This window comes from Panthera tigris, chromosome C2, assembly GCF_018350195.1.
Source record: "Panthera tigris isolate Pti1 chromosome C2, P.tigris_Pti1_mat1.1, whole genome shotgun sequence".
Classification (NCBI taxonomy): domain Eukaryota; kingdom Metazoa; phylum Chordata; class Mammalia; order Carnivora; family Felidae; genus Panthera; species Panthera tigris.
This window is the reverse complement of record NC_056668.1, coordinates 131,499,194-131,521,933: the sequence shown is the minus strand read 5'-3', so window position 1 is coordinate 131,521,933 and position 22,740 is coordinate 131,499,194. Positions and strand designations below refer to the sequence as shown.

General features: G+C 48.0%; 1 protein-coding gene across 2 annotated transcripts in view; it reads left to right on the top strand.

Moving 5' to 3' along the window:
- The window catches only part of SH3BP5 (SH3 domain binding protein 5), a 79,898-nt gene that overhangs the window by 10,805 nt on the left and 46,353 nt on the right, over positions 1–22,740 (top strand). For both annotated transcript variants that reach the window (XM_042957245.1, XM_042957244.1), the window contains exon 3: positions 16,642–16,770. In XM_042957245.1, the coding sequence (XP_042813179.1) occupies positions 16,642–16,770 (129 nt within the window). The remainder of the gene's footprint in view (positions 1–16,641; positions 16,771–22,740) is intronic.

The window sequence follows — 22,740 nt, the reverse complement described above, 5'->3', positions numbered from 1 at the left end:
GGCCTTTCACGGTAAAACAGGATGGCACGTGTGGTTAGAGACAAGTGACTATGATCTATTCGGTGGGAAAAAAATTCGGTAATAAAACAATATGTAGACCGTATGTAAAATGACATATGCACACGGTAACAGAATCTGTGCATCTGAAAGAAAAAAGGTCTAGTGTGGCCCATAGACCGTGAGGTGCTTGTTACCAATTAAGATGAGGCAAATACAGGGGCGCCTGGGTGGCTCAGTCGGTTGAGCGTCCGACTTCAGCTCAGGTCATGATCTCATGGCTTGTGAGTTCAAGCCCCGCGTCGGACTCTGTGCTGACAGCTCAGAGCCTGGAGCCCGCTTCAGATTCTGTGTCTCCCCCTCTCTCTGCCCCTCCCCTGCTCATGCTCTGTCTCTGTCTCAAAAAAAAAAAAAAAAAAAAAAAAGAGTAAATACAGAAATTGAGGGTAAGACTTTGGAAACTTGTTAAAAATGCAGTTTAACATTGCTGTGACAGTCACAGGGCATTCCACTTTCCTAGTTTGTTTGTATTCTAAGGAAGTGTTGATTCCTGGTGGGTTGAGGGAAAACAAAGATCCATTACCATATAGTTTGAGAAGGCTGCCTCTAGAAAAATGTACCCACAGAAATGACTAGTGGTTATTGCTAGTTGCTAAGAATCCTGGTGATTTTTAGTTTTTATTTCTTGGGATCTTCTGAATTATTTACCATGAGCATATGTTATCACTTTTATAAGGAAGGGTTGGGGGTAGAGAATGAAGCTCAATTATAAAGAGATGTCTTTATGAGTCAAAGAAATGAATTTCTATGGAAGGAATTTTAGGAACTATGAAGGCTGGTGGGAAAAAATGTTGAGATTGGTAGTCCCTGCCTTAATTGTAGATAAACTCTGATGTTAGTGGGTTTGTTGATGAATTACTGTATTGTTAAACTGTCATTGTGGTAATTCATGGGGGGATGAAAAGTGCCATATAGGCATTTTAGGATTCTCTGTAGCCAAGAAACCCTCATTTATACACTTACTGTAAAACACAGAAATCACCAAGATACAATGGTGGGAAAAATTTCAAGTATTAAGAATATTTAGATATTGAAACTTAGTTATTATGTGAATTCGAGTTATTATATGAATTTTAAGTGGATGGGGACTGCGGGCACTTGGAGGCTGTCTTTCTCAATCTCGCTCCCTGGAGTCCCGTTAGCAAATGCTGTGAGTATGGGCTGCTGGCTAGAACACAGAAATAGCTATCTAATGTTGGAACAGACTCTATTGCCTTAAAAAAAGTCTGATCTGTCTTCCTTTGAAGCTATAAAGACCGGAGAGATAATACATAAACTTTGCTGGCCGCTCAGCCGGAACCCATCATAGGAACATAGGCCCTTGTTATGGTACAAACGAACTTTTCCCTAGTGACATGACTGTATCATTAGGGTTTTCCAAGATGCCATCCCTCTGCCTCTGAGTATCTCCACTTCAAAAGAAGACAGGCTAGGGGGGTTGATGGATTTGCTGCTTACCCAGTGGTTGATACAAGCTTCAGGTCACCTAGTCCGCAGAACAGTGGTCACCGTGGACTGTCTGTCGCCTTTTCACATAGAGCTGTTATTTTTCCTTCTGAGCGTTTATTGTAGGGATTTCTCACGTAGTGGAGTGTGTGTGTGTGTGTGTGTGTGTGTGTGTTTTGGCTGGATGAGTTAAACATCTCTTGAACCTTATCCCTTGGCAGTTATCCCAGTTATCTTTGCCCAGCCCTCCTCTTTGAGGGTTACTTAATCTTGCCTGTCCTCACTTAGATGTTTCCAGCAGTAACAGCTGTATGGCTTTTATGTGGTACACCTTCACCAAGGGTCTCATGATAATTTGCAAAGCGCATCTTTGCAAGAATCTGCTCTCTCTCTCTCTCTTTCTCCCTCCTTTTTCTTTCCTTTCCTTTCCTTTCTCACAAGTGAGGGAGGGGCAGAGAGGGAGAGAGGGAATTAATTCCAAGTCCGCTCTGCAGTATCAGTGCAGAACCCGATGAGGGGCTCAAACTCACAAACTGTGAGCGCACGACCTGAGCTGCAATCAAGAATCAGGTATTTAACCAACTGAGGGCACCCCTAGAATCCGCCTCTTTCACTTCCTTAAAAGAAGATGGGAAAAAATTTTTTTCCTATCCTTGCCTGATTTTTCCCTTGCTGTGTTTTGCTGGGTTATCTAAGACATAATTGTTTGCTCTGACAGAAACTGCCAACAGGGAGACCACGAGAGGAACATCTGCTGTTGGAACCACAGACAGGCCCACTTCATGTAAACTCGTCTGATTGTGACCTTAGACTCAGCCGAGGCACGGCGAATGGGGTTTGGTTGTCTTCATCCACGCTCCCCTTTTGTCGCCAGCATGCAAGGGTTCTGCTGCATTCTGATCGCCTTGAAGCCTACAGTTCTCTTCCCCGGTTTTTGGCTTTATTGGAAGAAAAGTATAATGGGAAGTTGTCCTCCTCCATTGTTCTTGTTACTATTTCTACCTATCAAATTCCCCCAAAACTTCATTGCTTAGAACAACTGCTTTATTTTGCCCATGATCGTGGGCCAGGGCTTGGAGAAGGCTCAGCTGGGGCTGAGAAGGCTGGGAGAAGGCTCTCACTGGAGGCGTCTCACGCATTTGCAGTCTGATGTCAGCTGGGGCTGTGGTCCTCTGAAGGCTGGACGGGACATCTGAGGAGGCCCACTCCTGTGTCTGGTTGGGGACACTGGCTCTTGGCTGAGAGCTCAGCCGGGGTTGACCACCAGACTGCTGAATCTGACCTTTCCGGCATGTTGTCTCAGGCACTCTGACCGCCTCATGGCGTTTGGCTCCCCTGACGGTGAGCATCCAACATGATCAGGTGGAAGCATCATGGCCTTTTCTCTCTCTAAGCCTTGGGAGTCCTGACGCAGCACTTCTGTCACATTCCTAGCTGTCACATTTCTAGGTCCAGGCAATCATGAGCTCACCCACAAGCGGAGGGGACACAGACTCCATCCCTTGGTGGGAGAGTATCAGAGAATTTTGAACCACGTTTTAGGGGCACCTGAGTAGCTCAGTCAGTGAAGCATCCGACTTTGACTCAGGTCACAATCTCATGGTTTGGGAGTTCGAGCCCTGTGTTGAGTTCTGTGCTGACAGCTTGGAGCCTGCTTCAGATTCATCCTCCCTCTCTCCCCCTCCCCTGCTCGCACACACACACTCTCTCTCTCTCAAAAATAAACATTTTTAAAATAAAAAAAAATAAAAGGAATTTTGAACCACATTTTAAAACTGCCACACTCATGGCGGTGATACACAGGGACTCATTTTGAGGCCTGCAGGACATCCATTTACATTTATTTCATGAACAGCTACATTTCATAGTGCCTCCTCGAGTTGCTTTAATGGTTAACCAGGAGAGTGAGGACTTTGGTTAGCATTCTCAGTGATCCTTAAACAAACCAGCAACAGCAAAAGCAAAAGGGTGCAGTTTTTGGCAATGCACCTTGTTTTGGCAATGGTCTTGTTTTAGGGAACTCTGTGCCACTTCGCCGACGTCTTACAAATTTCGTGCGAGAGAAAATTATGCCATGGCTTCAATGCCTATTAGAAACAATTAACGGAGCCTCAAGCCAAAAGTGCAGTACTGAGGCAGGCACTTTACAGGTTCAGGAGGAAGGTTCTAAACCTTCTTGGGCAGCTCTTGACATGCTGCTTTCTTTCCTTGCCCCTGGTTTTGCCATAATCTCCAGTGGGGAAATAGAACCTTGGTAATGCATGCATTTGCTAGAAATTGGATCTACTCCCCAAGTTGGAACTTGTTAAAGCAGACCACGCTTTAACGCTATAAAACGTAAGGTCAAAAATGGGTAGGAGAACTTGCTGTGGAGCAAATAGATGCTTAAACAGCATAGCATGTGATGGTGGAAAGCACAGGCTTTGCAGTTCAGGAGGGCTGGATTTGAATTCTCCCTCTGCCTCTTCATAAGCTGTGCAGTCTTTTCTGGGTTTGATTTTCTTGTGTCTAAAATGGGAAGGGTGATACCTGCCTTGCAGGGCTGTTAAGGATTAAATAAGGTGATGTTTATGAAGTGCCTGGCATGGTACCTCGCGTGTAATGTTCAACAAGTGTTGGTTCTTTCTACCCTTGGTCATTTATTGAATGATGGCACCTACATAAAAAATCGTTATTGATTGAAAGCTTGCTATATGCTCAGTATCGTGCTAAGTGCTTTGTATGGTTCATCCGGTTCTCACAACAGCTCTTGAGGACATTGATGACAACTGGAGGCACTGACTGAAAGATTGAGCCCTTCTCCCAGGTCACATGGCCAAGCGAGCGGGTGGGGGAGCCAAGATTTGAATTCAGGAGTCTGAGGCTGAAGGCCATGCCCTTAAGTAGTTTGGGGATGTATGTTACGGATGTGGAGGATGAGTGTTCTGAGGTTCCTACCAGGACTACAGGTGAAAGAGGTCTAGGACTTAGGGGACCAGGTTTCTAACCTCTGCTCTGATACCAGGTACACCATCCTTGGGAGGGGAACTGTACCTCCTGAGGCCTCAGTCACCACGTCTGTGAAATGGGAGCATCTGATCTGAATGATCAGCAGAGTCCTGAGATTTTGATTTTAATCTAGCCGCATGTTGAATGAATTATGAATCTCCCTCCATCTCAATGACAGGGAAATACAAAAGCTCTTTGGTCAATCTCTGCTGCAATAGGCTTAAATTTTTATTTTTACCTAAGTGCTACATGCACGCAGTTAAAAGCCCCTGAGAAGTTTCACCAAGAACGTCCTCTGCCTCCTTCCTTCCCACCCCCAGTTCTGCTCCCCAGAACAACCACTTTTAACGTTTTTAGCCATTTGTTCTGGTGGATTCCTCTGTATGTCTAAAGTGATGGCAGTGGGTTTTGACTTTGGTGCTGTTGCATCCTGTGCCCTCCTTTCTTTCCATCCTGAGGAGCTGTGGGCAGCGGGGAGGTTATCCAAAGGAGGCAGGAGAGCCAGCCTGCCTGGAACGCTGTGGTGGATGGAATCGTGCTTCCCACAGAGGCTGCGTGACCTCTGGAGCTTTCCAAGGTTATGTGAATTCACCATATTGTCCTAATTCTAAAACTCGTGTTCAGTACAAAACGGACCTTGTATTGCATTCCAGCTCTGTTGGTTGAAACATTACCCTGACAAACATGCGGATCAATGGGATAGTGCATCCAAAATGTAAGATTTGTGAATTTTTGAAAAAAAGTGGGTCTTGAGGTTGAGTAGATATGTTAAGGCTTTTGGTGTAAACTTGGAAATAGTTCACTTGTGGCTGAACTCAGGAAAATGCCCTGGTTTCAGCAAATCTCTCTCCTTTTTCACAAAGAATCCTGTGGATTTAAAAACCTATGTTTGACCATGAATGAAAAAGCACTGGGACCCATCCGTCTAAGGATGTGTGTGTCATTGGTGGGGGGGGGGGGGGGGGTTGTTATGCAACTTTAGTCTTTTCTCCAGGGCCTCCTAGGACTGATCCTTCTACCCCAAGATTTAAAGAGCTGTGGGGTTTTTCCTTTGTGGTGCTTTGGACCTTGGGCTGTTGAAACATACTTTTTTGTAATTGGTTAAATTCCATTCTGGTGGCTCATGCACACGTCACATCAACAAAAAAGATGAATTGAAAGTGAGTCGTTTTTAACTGGCTCATATTATTCAAAAATATCAAGGCCATGGAGGACAAAAAAAGACTGCAGAACTGTTCCAGATTAAAGAAGGCTAGAGAAATATGACAACTAAATACAAGCTGGCGATCCTGGATTGGATCCTGAAAGATTTTGTTCCTTTACTATAAAAGACAATAGTGAGACAGTTGATGCAATTTGAATGAAGTCCTAGACCAGGTTAGTTGGCTTGGTATCTGTGTTGATTTTCAGATTCTCCTCATTGTACTCTGGCTATGTAAGAGAGTGTCCTCAGCCATGGGAACTATGGGCTAAAGTATTTCAGGGTAAAGGGACATCATGTCTGCATCTTACCCTCATTTTTTCCAAGTCTGAAATTATTTTATTTTAACTTTTAAGTTTATTTTTGAGACCAAGAGAGAGCGGGGGAAGGGCAGAGAAGAGAGAGAAGGAGGGAGGGAGAGAGAATCCCAAGCAGGCTCTGTGCTGTCAGCACAGAGCCCAATGCAGGCCTCAAACCCACAAACTCTGAGATCATGACCTGAGGTGAAATCCAGAGTTGGACCCTTAACCAAGTAAGCCACCCAGGTGCCCCTGAAGATATTTTAAATTAAAAAGCTGAAAGGAAGAGCCTTCTCCTCATTCCCAGATCTGTCAACTGCCTTAACTGAGCCTCCAAATGGCTGGGCCTGTGGGATCTTGACGTTGGATAGAGCTTCAGGGGAATCTGCATGGTTGAGGCTGGCAAGACCGCTCTGGCAGGCTGTGATGTCCTGGGAGAGGTGACTGGGTGCTCACCTGCATGTCTGGAAACATTCTACAGTCCCATCAGAGCTCTAAAACAGAGCCTTTCTGGGTAGGAGGAACTTGGTTCTACTCGGGCCTAAAGAAAGCTCTCAGACCTCTGTTCACCTCAGAAGAGAAGAACTCGCAGCAGGAAACCATATTGACCACCATCTTTTGTTACTTTCCTTTTTCCCCACTCTTGGTAGAAGGAACCTCTCGGTAGTTCAGACCCAGGACAAGTGCGGTGCTATGAGAAGAGGAAACAGCCCTTGATCTTGTCACCAAGGCTGCATAGGGACGGCCCCTGGGTCCGGAGCTGCGCAGTGCCCAAACTGGGATTAGAATCCCTTACGCTGTGTCCCACAACCACTCAAAACAGCTTGAGTCAAAGGAATTTCTGCAAGGTTGGAGTCTTTCCTGGAACCCAAGGGAGAGAAGCACCACAGAGCCTTAAGTGTGGAGAGACCGAACATCCCAGTGTGGCCGACAGACTTGGTTTATGCCTGTTGTTCCAGCATAATTATTAATAGCGCTCCGCCTCCTTGTCAAAAGTATCTTGGCTTGATTGATGAATCGTCTGGCCGTGTTAATTGCAGGATTAGTCAGGGAACCCAGATAATCTCCCACGGGCCTTCCTCTGCTGCCTCCTCGTGTTCTCTCGTTGGCTTTCGCTCACTGTCTGCCCTCTCTTTGTGTCTCCCTCCTCGGGCTTCCTCTGTTCCCTGAGAGAGGGTCTTGTATCAGAAACATGGCTGCAAGGTTCTGCCTGATGTGGGGGATGGGGGTGGGGGGACCATCCCCACAGAAGGAACTAGTGGTTTTGGCCTCTGCTACTGAAGTCAGGGCTCGAGGTGGAAGAGAAAAGGAGTCAGAAGGGAAGGGAGTCAGGTACCCGGTCCTCAACAGTGTGCTGGCTTCTTCCAACTCGGAGGCCCTATTTTCTTCCCTTTTCTTTCCCGTGCGTGTTTCCATTTCATCGGAGCTGTTTTAACCAGGCTCTTCTGGTTGGATGGAACTGGCTGATGGGGGATTGGGCCTGCACAGCGATGGGGAATGGGGAATGCTGGCTCCAGCTTCCTGCTGGTCTTCTGCCCTGACCCTCCCCTCTCCACTCTGCTTCCTCCTGGCTTCTGCGTGCTCAAGCCTTGGCCTCGCTGGTCTGGCTCTCTAGGCCCTGGCTCTATCCCGGAGCGGTCTTTCCAGTTTCGCCTCTGCTGCAAAATTCCTGAAGGCAAAGTGAGATTGTCCTGGCCCCCCTCCTCACAGGCTGTGAAAGCCACTCCCCACAGGAGCTGGGACTGAGGGAAGGAAAGCCGGACAGAGGCAAGGAAAGAAGGCCACCCACCACAGGGCCCGAGGAGCGAGGTGTGGTCTCAGAGTGGAAAAGTGGAGTGAAATCCAGGGTCAGGAGCTAGACCTGCGCAGTCCGCTGTAGCAAACCCTAGCCACGTGTGGCTGTTCAAGTTACGATTGAAACATTAGAATTTAATTAAAAATCCAGCTAGTTGTACTAGCCACATTTCAAGCTTTTATTTAGCCACAAGTGGCCAGTGACTTCTGCACCGGATAGCACAGATACAGAACATTTCCATTCTTGCAGAAAGTTCTGTGTGACGGCCCTGGAGAGCACTTAACCCTTTTCACTCAAGCACTGTTTTAAGTGCTTTCTTTGTGTGTTTTAGTAGCTGCCACAAGTACTCTTAAAGATTGGAGGGGGTGAAAAGAAAACATGGTACGTAGTAAACATAAAAACATTTCAGGTACCTTATAACTGGTCAGTAAGCCAGAATGTTTCCAGTGGTGCCCTTGGTTCTGTAATTCTAGAATGTTCCTGCAAACAGAGACTTTACATTTCTGACTCGTTCGTCTTCTGCCACCGTCATAATTTTTGCCTTATCCTAGTTCTGTATCTACTGTTTATTCCATATTTCCCTTTAAATTGATTGACATTTTTACTTCATCTTGCTTGAAGTGGAGACTTCATGACTGTAAGTGAAAAGCCATCAAAAGGAAATACTTTTTTTGAGAGAGAGCGAGAGAGTGTGCCCATGTGTGTGCATGTGCACGAGTGGGGGAGGGGCAGACAGAGAGAGAGAGAGAGAGAGAGAGAGAGAGAGAGAGAATATGAATATCCCAATCAGGCTCCATGCCCAGCACAGGGCCTGATGCAAGGCTCGATCTCACAACTATGAGATCATGACCTGAGCCAAAATCAAGAGCCAGACGCTTAACTGACTGAACCCCCCCCCCCCAGGTGCCCTGGAAATGTGTTTTTATTTAAAGCAAACTTTTAATTAAGTTTTTAATTTTAATTCCAGTCGAGTTAACATACAGCATTATATTAGTTTCAGGTGCCCAACATAGTCATTCAATAATGCTATTCATCTCTCAGTGCTCATCATGAGTGTACTCTTAAAGCAAGGTTTTTATTGAAGAATTTTCTGCGTGTGTGCAACTGCCCAACTCCTAAGGGCACAGCTTGGTGACTTTCAAACCAGTGCCGTTTTGTTTCCAGTGGATGTGTTTTGCTTATCAAATTCTAGCAGATTCCCTTCTCTATGGGAGGCTCAGCTAGATTAGCTCCCCCTTTCTCAAAATGTGGATTAGCAGCTGCATTTGCTGTGGAGACATGGTAGCACCCAACAGGACCCTCTCCTTGGACAAAATCAGAAGGATTCAAGAAAGATCTGAGCAGGAACAACTGCTTCGCTGTTACTGAAAATACACTGGTGTTTCTAGTTTGTGAGATGTCTTTGCAGGGCAGGCCCCGGGTGGGGTGGGTGGGAAGAGTATGGCTTAGTCTACACAGCAGACCTGATGCTTCTGGCCTCAAGTTCCCTTTACACTTTTTTTTTTTTAACGTTTATTTATTTTTGAGACAGAGAGAGACAGAGCATGAACGGGGAGGGTCAGAGAGAGGGAGACACAGAATCTGAAACGGGCTCCAGGCTCTGAGCTGTCAGCACAGAGCCCGACGCGGGGCTTGAACTCACGGACCTCGAGATCATGACCTGAGCCGAAGTCGGCAGCTTAACCAACTGAGCCACCCAGGCGCCCCTCTTTTTTTTTTTTTTTTTTAATGTTTTCTTTTGTTTAAATGTTTATTTATTTTTGAGAGAGAGAGAGAGCGAGTAGGGTGTGGCAGAGAGAGAGGGAGACAGAATCAGAAACAGGCTCCAGGCTCTGAGCTGTCAGCACAGAGCCCGACACGGGGCTTGAACTCAGACCGTGAGATTATAACCTGAGCCAGAGTCAGACACCTACCTGACTGAGCCACCCAGGTGCCTCTCCCTTTACACTGTTATAATCATTGAGTACCCCAGAGAGCTCTATGTGGGTAATATATATATTTGCTGTGTTAGAAAAGTTAACCTCAGTGGCTCAGTGGGTTAAGCATCTGACTCTTGATTTCAGCTCAGGTCATGATCTCATGGTTTGTCGGTTTGAACCCTACGTTGGGCTCTCTACTGTCAGCACAGAGCCCCCTTGGGATCCTCTGTCTCCCTCTCCCTCCCTCTGCTCCCCCCCCCCCCCCCCCCCCCCCCCCCGGTCTCTCAAAAATAAACATACATTAAAAAAAGTTAAATTCATTCATTATTAAATTCATTCATTAAAAATTACAATAATAAACCTATTACACGTTGACATATTTTATGAGAAAATAAGTATTTTCCCACACGAAAGGAAAAAAAATTCGTGAAAGGAAATTAATCATTTAATGGTTTTTTGTCTTACAAGTCTCTTTGTAGTCTGGCTTCCTAGAGGGGCTGAGTTGTGTGCTTCTGCATTCCGTCTGCTGCCATGTCTCCTATGAAGTAGTCTCTGGGAAACCCCACTGAAAACTCATGAGAGAATGAAGGTGAAAAGGCAAATAAGTCCAGTGTGATTAGGAAAATGGTTTTGACCTTGCAGAGCCTCAGGGACCCCTACCGTGGTCCCCTGGACCACACTTTGGGAACCTACAGGTGAAGTGAAAGCCATTGGATGAAAAGACTAAAGGTATGTGTCCTTGTCTGAAGTCTGGCACGCACTGGCGTGTGACCTCAGGCCACATAGCGCTTCACCTGAGATACGTGTAGGCTGGGGACCATCATTCTTGCTCAGCCCGTCTTACAGGGTCATTGTGAGGCTCAGGTAATGGCTGTGAAATCTCTCTTCAAGCAGCAGTGTATTTATAAATGGCATTACTCAGGCTCTTTTGAAGTATGGTGTCATCTTTAATTTGTAGGACAGTTATTTTTAAAAACTGATGTCCCATCATAATCTCCCTTGGTTCTGGGGACACCTTTGTGGAGGAGAAAGGCCGTCATTCTCAGCTTACAGGTGACATCATTGAGGCTTTGATGAGCGGATTGGCCAGAAAACAGACTCGTCCTCAGTGGGGTGACACCTGGCGCACTGTCTCCAAGGCACGCCGGCCCTGGCCAGTTTGGTTTCGCTGGAGTTCTTACCTGATACTGGCCTGTATTTTTGACACGCACATTCAAGACAGGGATTCTGTGCCACCCTCAGCAGTTCTTTGAATAAATTGCCCTGAGTCACCTAATGGAAATGACACAGTTTTCAGATTTGACGATCTGAGGGATCCCAGCTGAGGGAACCAGCCCCGCCTGGTAAATGGCTTGTTTTTCTGGGCTGGTAAAAGGTCTGCTGGCTCTCCCGAGGTAAGGTTATACAGAAGTGCATGGGTCGTTTACTGTAGGGAAAATAGCTGTCTCTCCTCCGGGGACATTCCTGGAAGTAACCCTCCACTCTGATCTTGGGAAACACGTTTGCCTGTACTTGTAGGAAATGGGAGAACCACAGTCCTTTTCTTGAACTAGGAAATAAGGCAAAAAGCACAAGGTCAGTTGCGGCAAGCTGTCTGAAAGATGTAGCCAACTGGCACTCGGAGGGATTTAGAGAAATGCTTTGTCCAGGTTAGTTCCGGGTTCTGTTCCATATAAACATGACTTTGTTGTCAGGGTTAAAAGCCTCTAGCACTTAACCATATTTAATCACTAGTGCTTTGCCATAATACGACTGTAGACTGACCCTCTTCTCCCTATCTACATTAATTATGACTACTTTCAGGCCTACTTGTGTATCTTTTTCATTTAAGGTTTCATTCAATTGTGAATGACAGAAATGCAATTCAACCGCTTTAAGCAAAACATAAAACAGTTGCGACAGCTGAGGTTGTGCTGTTTTGGCTCTGGGGAAGGTGGAGTGTAGGGTGAGACTGTAAGGCATTGCTACTTCCGGAAGCTCAGAGTGTTGCCAGCTGGGACTTCCTCCCTCTCCCAGGCTCTCCCCTCATGTTGCCGAGATGGCTGCCATCTGCTCTAGCCTTTCATTCTATTCTCTCAGCCTTCTCTGTGAAAAATAGTTCCTCTGACCGTTCAGAAAAGTCCCAGAATGAAGCCTCATTGGTTCTCATGGGTCATCGAAGCTAGGTGTATCCAAATCTGATTGGCCAGGCCTGGGTCACGTGACCACTTCTGGGCCCTGGGTGAGGCCCAAGAAAGTCCAGGCTGTTAGCATTGGGCTGGCAGAAAAGATGGGGGTTTGTGGGCCCTCACACTCCAGTGTTTGTGGAGACGTGTTACTCAAATGGCTAGGATTTTCTGTGGAATGGTAAAAGAACTGGGTCGGCATTATCTTCTCAGGGAGAAGGCTGGCTTTGTGTTCAGCTTTTAACGAGTCTTGGATGAATAGGCTTGTTGGTGGTTGGATGTCAGCCAGCCATGCATCATCATCCCTGGCAACACAGCCTCATTTATAGAGGGAAAACACTGATGTCAAATCAAGTCCTTTGGGTGCAATACCCTTTGATGGCCACACGCTTACCCAGGCTGGTGGTCCCAGGATCTGCCCACCAGCATCCCCTGAGAAGCCCTGTTCACTCTTTGGTAAAACCCAGATCTGATCTGGCCATGCCTCTGCTTAAAAATTCACCACGGTATCTTAGCACAGTTTTTAAAAAGGCAAAAAAAAAAAAAAAAAAACCCAAAACCCCGTCCTACCCCATTCCCATCTTCCCCTCCCTTAAGGGCAGTTTGATCAGTTGACCATATTTTAGCTGATTAGGTATTAACTTCTATGACTAAATGGTGGGCTCTGTGTGGCTGCTTGTTGATTTGTCAGTTTTAGTTAACCATCTGCCAGCATCCCAATTGGAAGATGAGATTTTCATTTCTTTCCTCCCCCTGTCCCCCCAAACCACCTCTCTTTCTCACTTCCTTTCCTCCCAACAGAACTATCTTGTAGTCAATATTCAGTGTACGTTATCACAGCTGTGGAAGTGCTTCACAGTGGAGCCTTCCAGTAAACTAGATCACTTTTCTTTTTGTGGAAGAATGCATTCTTTGGTCATTTCTGCCAGGGGCTCATGGGAAGTAAATTGAGATTTACGTGAAAAGAAAAAAAAAAATCCACCCCGTCTCCCCACTGTGCTGGGATAAAGTTCACATGTCTTAACTCAGCACCCACACTCTTCCTTGCTCCAACCCCCACCAGCCCTCCCGACAGCCGTTCTTTGCTCACGTTCCTCCCTCTGCTTCTAGTGCCCCTCCCTCCCTGTCTGGTGAAATCCCCTTTCTTCGGGGCCTGGCTTGGGTGACACTTGGGGTGGCCTTTCCAGCTGTGTGTCCGCTGCACTGTGTGTGTATTGAGGCCTTAGTGTTTATCACGCTGCCTTATACTTGTCTATTTACTGCTTGAGTTTAAATCTTGGTTCTGCCATTTCCCAGCTCCATGGCTTCAGGCATGTTACCTTCGGGCCTCAGTTTTCCTCTTCGTAAAATGCGAATAACAGCACTATAGCACCTGCCTGATCAGGTTGTGATTGCACGAATTGATGGAATGAAAGCATTTGTGGTCACGTCTGCCACATAGTAAATTGCCCATCTGGGCTCTGCATCCCTCTCCCTCCCTCAGAAAGGCAGGCTTGGTGGGCTATATTCACCCGTGCCCAGAATAGCTCTTGGCAAATCAAAAGTCTCGGGGGGCCGGGCTGGGCACCTCAATGGGTGATGCAGGCTGGCTGTGATTCAGGCAAAGGGCTGGTGGGGACTGGAAAGGGAAATCTCTTTCTAAGGGGGCATCTCCTCCACTTCTAGCCAGTGGTTTGCAGGTAGGAATGAGGGCCCCGTGTTGTTAGATTATCAGATTCTTCTTACGAGAAAATTGAGAATCCACTTTTTTTTTTTTTTAAAAAATATAGATTTTCCTGACATTTAGTACCCAGCGTACAGACCAAAGGCACTAAGCCTACTGGCCCAGGGGCCACTGGTTTGGGGCCCAATTCTCATTTTACAAAAGAGACCCGGAGTGATGATGTGATCTGCCCTGGGTCACACGCTGATGATGGCCCTCCGATTTCTCACCTGTGGTCTGGATACAGCACTGGTCCTGCGTCTCGTCAGGGTGGGGACTTGAAGAATTCAGTCATGCTTGTGAGTGCATTTGCAAAGCATCTGCCTACATGGCGTGACAGGTTGTTACTTCCGTCCTGTCAGCTGCCCCTGCCTCAGAGAGACGACCTCGGTGTTTTTAAAACAGGATCATGGGTCTCTTTTTGTGCCAGGTGGTAATGGGGGATTGCGTGTATTTGCTGAGCATGTACTGTGTGTCCAGGAGCTATTAGTTGTGTTACATTTGCATTCTCCTTTATTCCTTTTTTTCTGCCCTCCCTATGAGATGGAAAGTAACGATTTAATTGGTAATAAAAATGATGAGTCCAGAAGTTGCCTGATGAGGGCCTCACAGAGGTTTGGTGGAGATTGGATCCATCTCTCTGGTTAAAAAAAGAAAAAAAAAAATCCCGGGCTTCAGACAACATGCTGCCTCCTACATATTGGAAACACAGTCTGGCCAGGGCTCAGCGGGGCTAGTCCCTGGGCTGCCCTGTGCACCCACGCCACTTCCTCTCCAGGACAGACCTGGTGTGCTTTGTTTCCAGAAGCTGTAGCAGGTGACTGCGGGCCTGGCCACATAGAAGAGAAGGCAGAGAAGAAGATGATGATACAGGGCCCGCGAAAGGGACCAAGGCCAGTGTCAGAAGTAGGATGGGGCTCAGGAGCTGAGAAGCGCCCATGTGAGGCAAAGGCAGCACCCTCATATGCTCGAGTGCCGGCATCATTTTCAAACCCATCTAGCAAGCCCTGGTGCAGTAGGATGGAGGACACACAAGTGGGCAGAGCCTTCTTCGCCCCCTTGAGCTATCCCCTTGGCCCAAGAGGCCCCTACAGTTCGATGCTTAGAGATAGTCTTCAGATAGTTGCTGGTGAGGCGGGCCCTCTGCAGCCAGTGGAGCACACGTGTTTGTGTGTTTGTTTTAATTTTTTTTAACGTTTGTTTTTGGGGGGGGAGGGAGGGAGGGAGGGAGGGGCAGAGATAGAGGGAGACACAGAATGTGAAGCAGGCTCCAGGCTCCGAGCTGTCAGTACAGAGCCCGACGTAGGGCTCAAACTCACGAACCTCAAGATCATGACCTGAGCCGAAGGTCGGACGCTTCACTGACTGAGCCACCCAGGTGCCCCAGCACATGTGTTTTACTAGCTGGGTGGCTGCTTGGTCTTGGGGCAGCCCCACGGCTGGTGTTCATGCATTGTTCCTTCTCTGAGTATCTATTTCCCCTCTCAGATGTGTGCCCCTTTCCTCCCACCCCCACGAGGCTGTGTCAGGCAAATGCCTAAGGGAAAAGGAGTAGAGGGGTGTGGGGTCTGGAAAGTACTAACCCAACCCTCCAATATGTCGCCCTAGACATTGGACTGAGTTCCTTCTTTTTAATTTTATTTCCTCCTCGTGAAGTCCGTGGATCTGGGTTTCTTGACTTTGACACTGTGGTTAAGCCTAGAATGGCCTGCCTGTTCCTCCCTTCCAACCCCTAATTGAGACCTAAGTTGCTTGTAGCTGCCTCCAGGATGGGTGGCCACCCTTATCTCTTGCTGCTTTCCACATTTCGGACTTCTAGTTTCATTCAGACTGTGCCGTTCCCTCTCCCCTCTTGGCCGAATATGGCTTCTCTGCCTGCTCGGGGTTCAATATTTCCTCTCCCTCTCTCCCAAGTGACCATTCATGCTCTGGGCTTCTGTATAGATATCAGCCCTCTGGATGTTTTCCAAGTCTGTCTCTCACTGCCTGTCCCGCCTTACCAGACCTTGTGAGGTTCTCTGCTGCTGGGTTCCGTGGCACCTGTACCACTTTCATCCTGGCATGGACTTTTCTGGAATGGCTATGATGCCTACCTCACCCGCCAGACTGGACGTGTCCTGTGGGCAGGGACCAAGCCCCACACCCAGCATAGGGTCTGGCATGTGGGAAGTTTCCAATCAGTGTTTCTGCATGGAGGACTACATTATATGGTTGGGGACTCCATGGGAGCATAGGACATGGTGCCATCACTGAAGTTGCCCACTGAGGAGATAGAGCTTTTAAATCAAGCCTGAGCTATCCACCTTCATATAGTAGTCACTGGCCACACTTACTTTTATTTTTATTTACTTTCATTAAAAACTTTTTTGGGGCGACTGGGTGGCTCAGCCGATTGAGCCTCCGACTTCAGCTCAGGTCGCAATCTCGCGGTCCGTGAGTTCGAGCCCCGCGTCGGGCTCTGTGCTGACCGCTCAGAGCCTGGAGCCTGTTTCGGATTCTGTGTCTCCCTCTCTCTCTGACCCTCCCCCATTCATGCTCTGTCTCTCTCTGTCTCAAAGATAAATAAACGTTAAAAAATTTTTTTTAAACTTTTTTTAACGTTTATTTTTGAGAGAGCATGAGTGGAGGAGCAGAGGGAGAGGGAGACACAGAATCTGAAGCAGGCTCCAGGCTCTGAGCTGTCAGCAGAGCCCCGTGCGGGACTGCGAGATCATGACCTGAGCCAAAGTTGGCTGCTTAACCGACTGAGCCACCCCGGCGGCCCCGTGCTTATTTTTAAAATAGAAATATACTTAATTAAAACTGAATAAATTGGAAACCCATTTCCTCAGCCTCCTTAGCCAATTTCAAGTGCTCAGTAGCCAAATGTGGCTAGTGGCTACCATATTGGACAGTGTGATAGAACATTTCCAGTATCACAGAGTTTTAGACGGTGCTGCTCACAAAGATATTAATTTAGGAGCTTGTAGGTTTTGTGAAGGCCCTCCTTGGTGCTTTTGGATAGAGAAAGTGGATTTTCGTGGATGCCTCCTTAAGCCTCAACTGTTCCTCGTTTTCTCTTGGCTGCAGGATGCTCGTCAGAAGTTCCGCTCCGTTCTGGTGGAAGCAACGGTGAAGCTGGACGAGCTGGTGAAGAAAATTGGCAAAGCTGTGGAAGACTCGAAGCCCTACTGGGAGGCCCGGAGGGTGGCGAGGCAGGTAAGGTAGCCCCACTGACCGTCTCCCCTGCCTCCGCCCCAAACCGTGTTTTGGATGCACCTTCTGACTTCTGTGTCCCCGGTCGAAGGTTAGAAGCATGAGTCCCCCAGGATGCAGAGCCACCATGACTTTGTATACACTGCATTTGAAGACAGCCTCTTGCTTTCTCCTTCCCCCTACCCAAGCTGCTCCATTCCAGCTCCTGATGCTATTAATAGGGTGTGGGTGCTGGCATTTGGCCGACCCTGTGAGTGGGTGCCACCTGGATACCGAGATGGTGCCCAGATCCACCCCCCCAGGCAGCTGGGCCAGCTGGTGTGGACGAGAGGACATGTCTAGAAGACAAGGTGTCTTCCTCTGCCCTCTCTGGTGATCGCCTGGCAGGCAGCAGGCAGAAGACTCCCTCCCTTGCAGCGTCTCCTTTCTGGTTTGAGAGGAATTTACCATTTGCTTCTCTTGAGACGTGGGTTCTTTGCCCCGAGAGCCCAAATAGGCAACTGGGGAACTGGCACCAACAAAGGGACAGCAGAGGGGAGCTGTGGTCAGGCGATTGCTGGACGGCATGGGACCGGGCTCTGGTTTCAGAGTGTGTCCTCCTTTGTCCCCATTGAGGTGGTGCAGTGTTCTGCCTCTGTCCCCTCCCAGCCTCTGCTAGCCGGGCCCCGTGAGTGGGGGAGGAAGAGAGCCCCCGACGCTCACCGGTGTCTGCTGGGTGCCAGCCCCGGGGCTTTCGCACACCCCCGCTCGCTCTGGCTTCCTCGCACCATGTCTTTTCAGTGTGCGTGGCCACCCAGAACGGGCCTAAGCGGTTGGTCCAGAGTGTCGGTCCTATCCGTGTCGTGTGTTTATGTGACGGAAGGTGCCGGTAAGAAAGCGTTCAGTGAGTGACGGGGACGTGTGCACCAGGGTGCGCACGCGTGTGGTTGGGCACGGTAGAGCAGGGAGGGTGAACTCTTGGGGAGACGAAGCCTCACAAATCTAGGAACATGTTCAGACCAGACCTGTTGAGGGTCAGGGGCCAGGACTTGGGTGTTCTTCCTCTCTGCCCTGCCTCCGCGGGCCTCTCAAATCTCTCATCAGGGGATTCCCTTGATGCTTTAGTGGCTCTCCTGAGATCCTAGCTGCGTATGTGTATTCATACTCTGAACCCCGAGCTGAGCTTTCTGTTTGGAACCTGCCAGATAGGTTGCCTTATTCCTAGACAGAATGGCCACCTGAACCCTTCCTCCTTCCTGACCAGCTAACCCGGGTTGGTCAGCATCAGAGTGCCTGTTACTCACTGGGCTGCAGCAAACTCTGAGCAGCCGCCCCCTCTTTCTGCCTTTCTGTGGGAGGTGAAACCCTTCTCAAAAGGTCTTCCGGACCCTGAGGTACTGTCTCCAAAGTGCCTGTGTCTCACCGGTCTTTAAGGGGCACCCCCAGCTGGGGATGGGTCACCCCCCTGCCCCATGTAGCCCAGAGTAGCAGTATTCTTGACCTGAAATTGCAGTGTAAAGGGTTTGGGTTTTGGGTTTGGGGAGAAATTTACGATAATTTAACATAAACATTGATCAGTACCAAGGAGGTCGTGAAACCTTTTCTGAAAGTCTTCAACCCTCTGACTCTCTTGAGCCCACAAGTATTTGTTAGAACTGTCTATGTGCCCGTTCCTCGGGATCGTTAAGACTGGTGGGAGGTGTCCATCTTTGGCTGTACTCGTGTCACATGTGCTTCTACCTCAGAGTCTTGGAATTTGCTGGTGCTTCTGTTTGGCATTGTCTAGTTTTTTAATGTTTATTTTGAGAGAGAGCGTGCACAAGTGGGGGAAGAGCAGAGGTAGGGAGAGAGAGAGAGACTGAATGAATGAACGAACGAATGAATGAATCCCAAGCAGGCTCCACGCTGTCAGCATAGAGCCCGACATGGGACTTGAACTCATGAGCTGTGAGATCGCGATCTGAGCTGAAATCGAGAGTCAGACGCTTAACTGTCTGAGCCACCCAGGTGCCCCTCTGTTTGGCATTGTCTTAACCCCAGAATCTGCATGGTCTGCTCACTCAGTTCTTCACTTTTCTGCTCAAATATCACTTTATCAACAACAAAGCCTCCCTGGGCCACCATTGAAATAACTGCTACTTGCTATCTCCACCACCGCCATCCCTTGTTCCTTGATGTGCTTTTTCTCCATGGCACTCTTTCTGACTTGTTATTGTTGTTTGTAGTAGCGAAGCTCCATGAGGGCTAACGGAACAAATGAGTGAACCATGCATTGACAGGCCTCCAGCAGGGCCAGTGTTCCTCCCGGCCCTTCCTTGGCATTCTGAGCGTTTCCTTTGTTGTTCCTGGTCCCCCCGCCCCCGCCACCCTGGCTTTCCTGCCCTGTGGCCACATAAGCGGAAGGATAGGAACACAGCTGGCAAATCTGTTCATTTAAATCTCATTTGCCGGATAGGTCCCCAGTTGTCTGTGACACATCTGGGATAGATCTCATACCACTCTCTTCTTTTCCCTCCCCAAATCCTCTTTGATGGGAAAAGAGGTGGGAGGGAGCTGGGTCGGTAGAGTCTCACTGCTGGGCAGCTGTGAACTATGGCATCGCTCCTTCCTCTCATCCCTTCTCTTGGCTAGTGAGGCTAGTGATCGTGACAATTACGGAGTCCCTTGCGTGAGCCACTGAGTCATCAGGTCTCACAAATAATAGCCAGACCCTGGGGATGACTGAGTGACTCACTGTCAACCGGCAGAGGCCAAGAAGAATGTGAAGGGAACCCCTGCCTTCTTGCAGGTGGGGCAGGAAAAGGAGGGCGGAGAAGGCCCAGAGTGACCTCCGCCCCTCGCCCGCAAGGGACCTTGCTGGCGTATAGCCGAGGAACTGGAAGGATGCTCAAAGGCTGAGGCGGGGTACGGATGTCACATTTCATCTGGGCACACGGTGGGCTGTCTGGGCTTGCGCCAGGTGACTGGGTCTGTTTGTGTACCAGCATCCTCTGACCTTCCTGATGGCGAAGGGGGTGGGGCCCACCTCCAGCGGCTGCCAGTTGGGCTTCCTGTTTTCTTCCTCTCTCTGATCCCCACCCCCTTCCCTTCTGTATTTACAGACCCTCTGGCTGTGTACAGCAGGGACGGTCTCTGAGCATCTCCTTCAATGTGTATCATGAGGCACTGTGTTCCCAGAGCCTCTGCCTCCTGGTCTAGGAAGCAGGGGTGGTTATGGGAGCCGCCTCGGCTCTCCCGTGAGGTTGTCTCAGGACTTCAGGGAGGCACCGTGTTTGACAGGGGAATCCCTGCATGAGTGTAGGTTTCAGCTTCATTAAACACCTTTTTTTGTTGGAGAAAATTTCGAAAATAGACGAAATGAAGAAAAGAAGTCCCTGTATCTTCTGTTAATATTTGATGTGTGTCTCCTTTTTTTTTTTTTTTGTATGAGATCATCCTGGTGGTGGTTTTATGATCTGTCTCTCTGAATGCCCACGTCCATCCATCCAGAGCCCTGATGCAGAAGAGACTTAAAGAGCTTGGTTTTCCATAAAGAGTCTACGAAGAGTTGTAATTGTTGGGTCAGTAGAAATTGTATTTGCTCATCAAAAATTTGCGTTAACTCTATTGGTCCTGTTGTCACGTTGGATAAGGAATGAGTCAGCTCCAGTCCTATGATTGTGAAAATCCAGCCCAAATTCCGCCAAGAGGAGGGAGAACATAGCCCCCCACGCCCAGCTGGGGTGGGGGCAGGGAATTGGCTTTCATTTATTTGAGGGTTTTTGTCCTTGAGCCAGAGCATGTTTGTAAGGCTGCTTTGACATACCTGTCAGCCCACGTGGCCTTCAGCGTGTAGAAGGCGTCAGTGTCTGATGAGGGGGTGGAGCCATGTGAGCCCGAACAGTTGAGCTTTTCTTGCTAGCTTTGCTCCTGGGGCTGTGACTGGTCTAGCAGTGGCCCTGGGCCTGTCATTTTTATCATTGCCAGTCCCAATGCTTCCGCTTTTTTGTTTCTCTTTTGAAAGTGTGGTAAACTATAGAGAACGTACATATCACCATTTGAGCCATTTCGAAATGTATAACTGAGCAGCATTAAGTATGTTCCTATTAGGGAGCAGCCCCACCGCCATCCATCTTCAACTTGTGTTAGATGCCAACTCCCCCTTCCTCCCTCCACCCCAGCCCTTGGCAACCATGGTTCTACTTTTTGTCTCTGGGATTTTGAGTCTTCTAAGTGCCCCATACAAGTGGAATCATGCAGTATTTGCCCTTCTGTGACTGGCTGATTTCACTTTGCATAACCTCTTCAAGGTTCGTCCATGTTACGGTATATGTTAAAATTTCATTCTTTTTTAAGGCTGAGTAATATTTTGTGGTATGGATATGGCACATTTTGTTAATCTGATGGTGAACATTTGGGCAACTTTTGTTTTTTATTAATTTATTTTGAGAGAGAGCAAGACAGAGACCACAAGCAGGGAAGGGGCAGAGAGAGAGAGGAAGAGAGAGAATCTCAAGCAGGCTCTGCACTGAGCCCAACGCGGGGCTTGAACCCATGAACCATGAGATCATGACTTGAGCTGAAACCAAGTGTCAGATGCTTAACTGACTGAGCCACCAGGATGCCCCAACTCTTATTTTTAAATGGTTGCAGTGTGTCAGAAGACTTTGCAAACCTGAAGAGCAACATAAATGCAAAATAGGGTCATTCAGTGCTGGAAGTTGCCTGTATTGTGTTTATGAGGCCATGTGAGTCCACGTTCTATACTCAGCCTCTTTTGAGGAAGTAGGTGAGAGGAGAGGCATTTGAAACTTGTAGAGTGACTTAGCTGTAGGACAACCGGCAAATCTTGGCCTCTGAGCCAGACAGATTGGCTTTGAATCCCACCTTACCATTTAATAGGTGTGGGACTTGGGGTGGATTACTTAATCTCTGTGCCTCAGTTTCTTCATCTATAAAATTGTGTATGTTAGCTTTTGCTGTGAAACAAACCACCCCAAACCTAAAATGGCCTAAAACATTTATTTAGCTCATGATTTGGGTGGGCAGTTTTTCTGATGTTAGATGGCTTCATCTGTTAGGCACTTGGCCTGTTGTCAGTGAAGGCATCCCGGGTGACTGGACCATATGAGTCTCATCCAACAGGCTGGCTTCTTCCCGTGGTGTTGGGATTCCAGGAACTAAAAGGATAAGCTCTCTTCGAGCCTCTTCCTGCATCACATGTGTTAATGTCCTGTTGGGCAGAATAAGGCACACGGTCAGTCCAAATTCAAGAGGTGGGGAAAAATAAAGTCCACCTGTAAAGCACCTGTGAAATGTTGTAGCCATTTTTGGCAACTTACCATAGTAATGGAATTAGTACTTGTAAAACATTTGCACCAAAAAAAAAAAAAAAATCTTCTTATTCCAGATGTATTTTCCTCTCAAATATTGTGTCTATCTCTCTGGTGAATCTGCTGCCTTGAAAACAAAAGACCACCACACCAAAAACCTCTGGATGGAAGGAACAGTCCTGTGTTGGGTAAAGTGTCAAGAATGTGAGGACAGGAGGGTGACCCCACGCAGTCAAGGAAATACTGAGTTGCTTGTGGGGGTAACATGTGCCAGAAGATCAATAATAATGCAGAGGGAGTCTCTGACTTGCCTGTTCACTGATCACAAACACTCTGAGCCCTCACAGACAGTGTGGTGAGGGCCTTGAATGCATGGATGGAGAGTCATGTTTGCCACGAGATGAGACAGGTCAAGTGGATCAAATAATGCCTTGAATTCTTACGTTAGTCATAGAGGAACAGAGCATTGTAGTCTCTTTTTTTGGTTGGGGAATTCTAGATGCTGATTTTGTTGGCAGAAGACCTTCTGTAAGTAGAGAAGTAGAGGGCCAGGTTCCATAAACTTGGGACACAAACTTGAAGATATGTCAAGTATGGGTTCTTGCTCTCTTTACTTGTTGGTTTTGTTTTTTTTTTTCCCCTTCTAATTTATTTTCTTTCATTCAACAAATATTTACTGGGT